At 52.7% G+C, this 9,350-nt stretch overlaps 2 protein-coding genes across 2 annotated transcripts; one reads left to right on the top strand and one right to left on the bottom strand.

Moving 5' to 3' along the window:
• Positions 1 to 2,754: 2,754 nt before the first annotated feature.
• On the bottom strand, positions 2,755 to 6,055 carry SETTUDRAFT_144359 (uncharacterized protein). The gene is made up of 2 exons (XM_008033431.1): positions 5,821 to 6,055; positions 2,755 to 5,762 (listed from the first exon to the last, which is right to left on the bottom strand). Exons 1-2 carry the CDS (start codon positions 6,010 to 6,012, stop codon positions 2,886 to 2,888), a joined length of 3,069 nt encoding a protein of 1,022 aa, XP_008031622.1. The 5' UTR covers positions 6,013 to 6,055; the 3' UTR covers positions 2,755 to 2,885.
• Positions 6,056 to 6,653: 598 nt separating this feature from the next.
• SETTUDRAFT_24591 (uncharacterized protein) lies at positions 6,654 to 9,185 on the top strand (the record flags this gene model as incomplete). Its single annotated transcript, XM_008033016.1, has 4 exons — positions 6,654 to 6,709; positions 6,764 to 7,025; positions 7,075 to 8,868; positions 8,937 to 9,185. The coding sequence occupies 4 exons, from the start codon at positions 6,654 to 6,656 to the stop codon at positions 9,183 to 9,185; spliced, it is 2,361 nt and encodes a 786-aa protein (XP_008031207.1).
• Positions 9,186 to 9,350: the final 165 nt, after the last annotated feature.

Below are 9,350 nucleotides of genomic sequence, written 5' to 3'. Positions count from 1 at the left end.
GGGACCCCCTCGGGCCCTTAGCCAGTGGATCCAAGCGTGGGAGAAGGGCATAGATGACATGACGTCACTACAAGACGATCGAGTGTAGGGAAAGAAAAGAAAAAGATTTTTTGGGTATGTGACCAAGCCGAAGGACACCCGAAACAGTTCACCCGCAACAGCGCGGGGGAACTGCAACAAAAAGGCATAAGAGAGTCTCACAGCTATGGGACTAGCTGTCTACTGAGAGGGGGGTAGTGTAACGATGTTACAACTTCGCCAAGTATTGAGCCAATCCCAGAGCCGGATCGGAGGAAGTACCTGCCGCCCTTCATCAGCCATTCGCCCGAGGTCGGATCCGAATTCGGACCTGACTAGGATAGGTATATATTGAGACACTCCCTGTAGCTAGCTCTGTAGACTTTTGATATCCTTTCGTACAAGGCCTATAGGTGGCTTGTTGAATCTAGGCTCTTTGTGATCCCACGCACTCCCATATGCCTCTGAGTGATCCTACGACCGAAACAGATCCGACCTGCCTTACCTGCGCCGTTACAAAAAGAGCCCGCTGGAGGATTGCTTTGCTTTCTAACATCTCTTTCTGTTATCAAAATGCTCTTTAGCACTAGGCGTCTAGTAAGCGATAGCTATCGCTTACCTAGACAAAGGCCGAAGCACCACAGACACACTTTAAGCACAAACTCGTATTTGTAAATAAATCTAGTTAGAACGGCCTCGGCCAAAGTCTTACATAGCCTCGAGCTCACTAGACTCTAATGGAACAATAATAATAATACCTCTAGCTGCGTAGGTGCTCTATAGCTATATAGGTTCTATTATAAGTAACGTGTTTCACCAGTAAGCGGGCCACCCCAGTATGTGGGCCACTTCCCTATGATATCCCACCTTTGCAATAACAACGCGTAATGTCTTAACAACGCAACGCGTTAAAAGCTTATACTAAAGCAGATCTATTTCTTACTATTACTAATCTTAATTCTAAACAAATTTAGAGTAAACGACGCGCTGCTGCCGCCTATAGCGTCCCACGAACAACAATCTAGCGTTGACGAGCTAGACAGCGCCCTCGAAGCGATTAGGAGCCACTAGTAAGGCGCCTAACAAAACTAGAAGAGAAGGCTATTACTATGCGTGTAATAGTCGAGGCTGAGCGAGGACTACCCTGTGGGAAAGACGACGTGCGAGATATGGCTAACAGACTGCTCCGAGAGCGTGGCGGGAAGGAGGTGGGCAAGAACTGGGTTGATAGGTTTGTCTAGCGCAATCCTGAGCTGCGTACGCGCCGGAGCCGTCCATACGATCACTAGCGAGCTCTCTGCGAAGACCTAGCGCTTATTAAGGGCTAGTTTGAGCTAGTTTAGAATATAAAGGTAAAGTATAGTATTGTAGACGAAGATATCTATAACTTTAATAAGACTAGCTTTATTATAGGCAAGATTTTATTACAGTTAGTTATCACAGGCTTAGACAAACTAGGGAGAATAAAGAAGATCTAGCTAGGCAATCGTGAGTGGGTTACGCTAATACAAGGCGTTAGCGCAATAGGCACGCGTATCCTAGCGTTTCTTATCTTTGCTAGCAAGGTTCTGATCTCTACCTAGTCCACGAAGGATCTGCCACGCGACTAGGTGATCCAAGTTAGTCCTACTAGCTAGACGAACAACGATCTAGCGCTTGACTAGCTTCGTCACTTTGATTCCTATGCGCGGCCTGTGGGGACGCATAGGCTGCTTATTATTGACGGCCATGAGAGCCACTGCTCGGTGGATTTCCGAGATCTCTGCGAAGAGATGAAGATAATCCTCCTCTGTATGCCTCCCCACTCGTAGCACCTCTTACAGCCTCTTGATGTGGGCTGCTTCTCGCCGTTAAAGCGCGCGTATGGTGATGCTATCTTGGTCTTAGCACGCAATCGCATCTACTATATTAGCAAAGAAACCTTCCTACTAGCGTTTAAAAAGGCCTATTATAAGGCTATTACACTAGAAAATATCCGCGGAGGGTTCTAAGGTGCTGGACTTTCACCGCACGATTATAACGTTGTTTTATCACAGCTTAACGTCATGCTGCGTACGCCAACTCCACCAGCGCAAGAGACTACTGCTTGGGAGCCGAAAACGCCGCGCAACGCGCGCGAAATGGAGGCGCAGGCTACGCTTATTCGAAACCGTATGCAAATCCAGCAAGGGTCTCCTACAAGTTCTCTTAAGGAGCAGATACAGCAGTTAAGTAAGGGAGCTTAGTAGATAGCTTATAATATAGTGTTAATGCAGGAGAAACTTAATTGCCTTGAAGCTACGATTACTAAAGTAACGAAGCGAAAAACTCGTAAGAGGCGCTACGTACAGGCAGAGGGGTCCTAGACAGTTAGCCAAATAGCTAATTAGATCGCTAAGGCAGAGGGTGGTAGCTATAATAATGGTGCAACGTCTGCGAAGAGGGTGCGTAGTGAACGGCGCTGCGGGCGTTGCAGCCAAATTGGACACAACTCTCGCACTTGTCAAGTAGAATTAGAGGATACAGAGGATAGCAATGGGTCTGAAGAATAATATCTTATTCTACTTAATAAAAAATATTGTGGTGGTGTTGCGCAATACTATTACAAAGATGTAATAGTTTGGGGAGGTGGCCCACATACTGGGGTGGCCCGCTTACTGGTGAAACACGTTAGTCTAATAGTTATTCTAACTACTACTATAGTATATAGGCCTGTATTCTAATAGGTATTTAAAGAATGTAATTGTATAATTTTTTGTGTTGATGTTTTTCTTTTTTTTTGTACTATTTCCTCCACTCCCTAGTTTTATACCTGTCTCCTGGCGCTGTCTGACTACCTTTCAGCTACTAGGATATACCTCCTAGTTGCTCCACTACAATGTGATGTTCTAAGCCACATTACTACTATAGCCTAGTATCTCAACTAGAACACTGACGAGTGTACTAATAGACCAAAGCGCTACAAGACCCCAACCAACAACCTTATCCATCTTCCATTTCCGCATCGGTACACTGATGAGTAGACCCGCTAATGTGAGAAGTAAGGTAGCCCCGGATATGACTAGTGTCGTGCTAACGGCTATGTGATAAGGTCTGAAATGCATCGACTGATCTGGGTGTTTTGTATGCCGATGCTCGCCTTTGGAAATTATCATATAACATCCGCTAAGGCCAACACCAAGCAATATGTTGAGCATGGGACCGCCAAAGCAGGCCGAAAGCGCCATGATTGGGAAACCAAGGCGTGCGACCGTGATGTCCGCCACTAAATCACCCAGAGAATTGCCAACAGCGAAGATGGTCAGACCAAGAATCGCATCAGACATGTTGAGAATGACACCCAGTGTGCGCAGCACGCCGACAACCTCATTGGCTATAGTACTGATCCATGCAATGGCGACGGCGAAGCCAAGGAAGCAAAGTGCCGAGCGCCAGTGGGGTGGTCGATTTGGAGAAGTGGTTAAAAGAATGAACGCTAAAACGCATAGTGACGTGATGAGCGAGTAGAGTGTATGGCGTAGCAGGGCACGAGGGTTGTCGGGTTCCAGATTTGCCCAAAAAATAAGGACGATGAAGAATGGCGCAGTGAAGATTTGCACGATAACCAACCAACGATTCCAGTGATCTGGTTCAGGAATCGCAGCGACTATAGAAATTTGCTCGGGTGAACGCGTGACAGTTTCGGCGCTTGTGATGCATACTTGAGGCGGGTGGCTAGTTGTTGCGCTGAAAGAATTACCATTATTCTGCGGAGGGGGCAAATGGAAATGGGTATTGGCCTTGGAGACACTGGCATCCTCGGGCCTTTCTTGTGGTAGCATGATAGGACCAGTGGGCGTATAAGAGTCGATGTTTGTCAAGTGTGTTGATGGCGAGGCCGGTAGACCAAAGTCATGCGAACCTTCAGGGTGGTTGACTTCTTCGTCTTTTTGCGGCTCGACCACGGGTAGCGTGATTGTGAGTAAGAAGACTGGTAAGCTGGCCACCAATCCCAAGATTTTGTCAAAGAGGGACTTGCTCCGCCAGTTGGTCAGCGTCGGAAACAGTGTGGTGATAAGGATATAGGGCGCCGGTAGAAGATTGGATGGCCACCATCTAGGTGTTCTGGTTTGATCGAACAGACCAAACGGACTTTTGCCAAAGTAAGACGACTCAGGAGATGCACTCGGAGACGGCAGTCGTAGGCTCTGGGCCCCAGAGGCAGATTGCGCCGACCAGGGATAGTCGGTGTAAGCGGGGAAAGGAATTGGGGGCGAACTGGCGCCAGGCACAACCAGTCGCAGACTAGGAGGTGATCGGTGTTCGTTGGCCTCTATTACAGGGGAGGATAAAGGGCTTGGCGATGAAGTGCTCTGGTGGGCTGATAATCTATCGTCGCCACCAGGTGGTGCAAGCCTGTTGGGTGAGGAGAGCCTTGTCTGGAATGCTGTCGGGTTGGGACTAGGCGAGCATGGAGAGGTTGGTGGGGATAAGGAGATTGTGGGCGATAGGGGTGCGTTGAGTAGCCCACTTTGCTCTGTAGGGGTCGCAGATGCAAGTGTTATGTCGGGCACACGCTGTCCCTGAAGGGTGCTGGGTTGCAACTGCACGTTGTCCATGTCATTTGTTGATACAGCCCGAACTCGATTACCCGGGCCATATTGAACGTCGCGACCGGGTCGGCCTACTTGTAAAAAGGCGTTGGAAGGAGTCGATTGGGTGTCAAATGGGAGTCCAAGAGCCGGGCCCGCGGCATTTGAGACATGGCTCTGTTGTTGGGCGGCTGTATAGGTGGGATCGTCGGAGTAACGACGAAGGTTGATGGGCATTGATTGGATGTTTCGCGACTTTTGTAGCGAGGACAGCACAGCCCTAAACTCAAGGGCTCCTACCAAGCTGGGACGAATGGGCGTGTGCGTGTTGCGGCGTGACATACTGGGGCGGTTGAGGCGCATGTTGTTGGTCAGCTCGCCCATCCACCGTTCGCGTGCTTCTTCATTGTCGTCGTCGTCGATCATGCCCTCATCCCCGCCGTTGTGTTCCAGCATAGAAAAGTCATCGACGGATATGCCGCGACTCGAATTTCCGCTGTTCGCAGTTGTTTCTTCGTCGTGGTACTCTGGGACTTCTTCCTCTTCACCGCCAGGCGTGACATAATGATTCCTCATGGTAACTGCGCGGGCCCGCCGCGTCTTCCTCAGGTTGAGCCACCAGTGCCAACCAACAACGAACAGGACGTAAAAGAGGTAGAAGACAACCATGGATATGGCCTCCCAGAGATGCAGTTTGCCGTCAACAACGAAGCCCATGCTAAACGCTGCTGCGACAAGGAAGAAGCCGACATCCCGCACAAAGCTCTTGCGCGCGACTTGAAAGGGGCGGATGAGGGCCATGGAGCCAGACACAACGGCGGTGATGAAACACGCAGCACCAATGAGCTCGCCGACAGCCAAGCTCGCTGCGTGAGTGCGGAAGGCGGCAAAGGTGGAGAATACGTCTGGGCTGCCATTGCCAAAGGCGAGCAGTGTCACGCCAGCGAGACTTTCGCTCATTCCTAGCATGCGGGCAATGGTATTGAGGTTGACGCAGAAAAAGTCGCTGGCAGCGATACCAATGGTGCTGAAGAGGAGAGCGAGCCAGAGCGTCATGAGGATGAAGGCGACAGGCCTTGCATGGGACAGGCGACAGTAGTAGAAGGTGAGATACGAGATGACGCCGGCTTCTTCATCGGGACAGTTTGCACGGACAAAAGCGCATTGATCTTGGGCGTGATGTACCAGGCGACACTGGGCAGCAGTCAGCATGCTGTGTGCAGAGGCGGGCGGGCGCCGAGTCGCCACCTACTTCTTGATCCAAAACAGGCACCTCCCTCTTGCGCAGCGGGCCAGGCGACGCGGGGTTGGGAGCAGCCTGCGTCTTGGCCCATGCCAGCAGCGAGATGAGGGCAATGGCAAGGATAGTGAGGGCAAAAGGTCGTGCCGAGTAGCGCGGGCGGCGCCAGCGCTGCGCTGCTCTGAGTAGGGTGTCGGGATGCATTGTCACAACATGTTCTTGACGCGGTCGCAGCGGGCAAGGCAACGAATTTGAAGGCTTGGGTGGATGGTTTGCGCCAGCGTCACAGGGCAGCGGAGGACGGAGCGCGAGCCGTTTGATCGAGCGCAGGCGGTGCTGTCGCCTGGGGTGTGATAGGCGCGAAGGTTGGCGGAGCGGCGGGCGGCGAGGGCGTGGAAGGGTGAGCGGGTGAGCGGGCGAGCGGGCGAGGATGCGCGATATATGAAGGGCAGGCGAAGGCGAGGGCGAGGGCGAGGGCGACGGGTGAGGCGCCAAGGGCAGCAGGCCCGAAGCGCAACGACGTGGTGAAGCTGGCACTGGCGTCGTCACTGCGCTGTTGTTGCCACGGGTGGCGGTGTGCGTGGCGGTGTGCGTGGCGCTGACTGTGCGTGGCGGTGCGGTGCGGTGACGCCAAGCCTACCCGCCCCCGCGTCGCGTGGCTGCAGGCGTGGGCGCTTGGACCCGGTGTGTTGACAAACAAGACCGCCAACTCTATTATCACGTCCTCTGGCGGCGACGACGACGACGACTACGACTACGACAGGCCCCACGATCCCCACGCTGCATGACACTCGCAGCCGAGCTTTCTCACCGCCGACTCCAGAGGCCCGCCACGCATCCTGACAATGCCGCGCGCCACAAAGTACACCACGGCTGCCTCGCCGCAGAAGACGCCCATCAAGTAGGCCATGCCCCTCGCACACGTCACGCCCATGCTCTCGGCTAACTCGCATAGAGTACCCCTCAACGATGACCGCCGGGAAAAGGCCAATCGCCGCCATGCGCAACAAGAAGCCCAGCGCAACTCGCTGCGGGCTTCAACGGCGACGCCCGCCCGGAAGCGAATGTCGCTCGCAGCTGGCCAAGACAGTCCCCACACTCCCTCACAGAACCGCGATGGCATGCCCGATGTCACAGGGACGGCTGTGACGCCTGGAAAGCGTGTAATGCCGCTGCTGGCAAACTTTGAAGAGTGGATGAAAATGGCCACGGACAATGTAGGCATGACATGGCATTTGGCATCCGCGTGCTAATCCGCCGCGACAGAAAATCAACGCCAACAACTCATGGAACTTTGCCCTGATTGACTATTTTCACGAAATGTCACTCCTCAAGGAAGGCGATGGCGTCAACTTCCAGAAGGCGAGTTGCACCCTTGACGGATGTGTCAAAATCTACACGAGCAGAGTCGACAGCGTTGCCACTGACACGGGCAAACTCCTGAGTGGACTTGCCGAAAATGCAAATAGAAGGCGTCGTGGGGATGCCGAAGACGGTGAAGAGGGTGATGACGATGACGGCGATGCCGAGGATGGTGAGGATGGCCAGAAGAAGCGCAAGAAGAGAGCTGCACGCTCTGCTGAGGCTACTCTTGCGTCGTCTTTTGCTCAGCTGCAAAACAAGAAGATGGAGCTTGAATTCTCTGTGGACCCGCTGTTCAAGAAGGCATCTGCCGACTTCGATGAGGGGGGTGCAAAAGGCCTGCTACTCAACCATCTGGCCATTGACGGAAAAGGCAGGATTGTCTTTGATAGCAGCGACGATGCAGGCGATGCAACTGCAGAAGACGCGCGTCCAGATCTGGGCCTTGAGCAACCAAGCCAGCAGCCACAAGGCATGCAGTCATCCGACGATATTGACATCAACATATCAGCACTGGCTGCCAAGTACTTTCCCAATTTATCTCACCTTGACGAGCAGGATGTATGCCCTTCAATGAAAACCTTCGACCTCGGCGATGTTAATGGCTCAATGGACCTTCCCTTCCTCAAGGCTCCCGATGACTGGCGGGATGGTGTCAACGAGAAGAAAGAAGAAGATGAAGAAGATCCAGGTAATCGATCTGGCCTCTTCCTTGACGATGAAAATCCAATGGGCTTCGATGATGACGACGTAAATATGGGCGGCTTTGACTTACCTCCGGAGACTGGCTTTGGCGAAGGTGGCGAGGTTTGGGCTCGCGAAGCTATTCGGGACCCACAGGCCCGTGTCCATACCATGGGCATCCAAGACAATGATGAAGACGCAGAAGGTGCCGAAGGCGCCGTCAGTACCGACGCGCAATACGGTGTTTCAATGGTACACGGTCGCGATCAAGAACAAGAAAACATCTTGAGCTATTTTGACCAAGCCCTCAAAAAGAGTTGGGCAGGACCAGAGCATTGGCGAATATCGCGAGTCAAGCACATTGGCAAAGCGGCTCCAGCCGTGAAGAGAAAGGAGAAAGAACCCTTTGAGGTGGACTTCACGGCACCCATGTCCCAGTCATTGGCAGACATGCTCTACACGCCTGCAACGTCAAACTCCACCATATCCTTGCCAAAAGCACAATGGAAATCCAAGTCTCGGAATCTCCTACCAGATGACAAGCATTTCAATTCTAGGCAGTTACTTCGCTTGTTCCTAAAACCAAAAGCACGCATGGGATCGCGGAAAGAAGGCCGGCGAATGCAGGCTCCATCCAATGAGCCTGTACACGGCCACGTCGACGAAGCGTACTGGGCTAACCAGGGCAACGATGCCGAAGACGGGGCGGCACAGGGCAACTACGATGCTGACTTCTTCCAAGACGATGGCCTACCGATGCCTGGTGGACCGATTGACGACGACGATGACTTTGCGGATGCTCGCGAGCATTTCTCACCAGCGCCCGAGGCCCCCAACGCCACACAAGCACTGGATGGGGCCATGCCGGGCTCACAGGCTGACGCGTATGGCGCGCAGTTAGTAACACAGAGCCGGAGATTCCGCCCAGAGTACGTCCAGTACGCCCGGGTGGCCAAGAAGGTGGATGTAAAGCGATTGAAGGATGAGCTGTGGAAGGGCATTGGCTTTGAAGGCGTAAGTGCTTGTGGCCATCATGGGCTACTACTACCAGTCGAGGAGAGATACTTACTACAAGCATGTAGATTTCCGCTCCTCCTGTACCTGATGCTGCCGATGACGCAGCAAACAAGGCAGTAGATGGCTCCCTGACATTCACCAAGGTGGTCAATAGCCTCCAAACCGTCTATCCCAAGCAGACCATGGCCGACATTTCAACCAGCTATTGCTTCATTTGCTTGCTGCATCTTGCCAATGAGCAGGGGCTTGTCATTGAGAACCAGGACAACTTTGAGGATCTTACCATCCGCAAGGATTTCACAGCAGAGGTCTAGGTGGGTGCAGGGTTGATGCGACACAGGACCCCGTCACTTGACGTGGGGGGGCCAATAGCAATTGGGTAGACGAATCAAATCAGAGATTGCTTGCTTGCAAGGCAACAATAGCGTGTCATTGGAATGTATTAGAGCATAAACGTGAAAACATTAAAGTACAACAGG

Source organism: Exserohilum turcica, assembly GCF_000359705.1.
Source record: "Exserohilum turcica Et28A unplaced genomic scaffold SETTUscaffold_9, whole genome shotgun sequence".
Taxonomy (NCBI): Eukaryota; Fungi; Ascomycota; class Dothideomycetes; order Pleosporales; family Pleosporaceae; genus Exserohilum; species Exserohilum turcicum.
The sequence above is the reverse complement of the archived record's forward strand: the minus strand, read 5'-3'. Positions and strand labels throughout refer to the sequence as shown.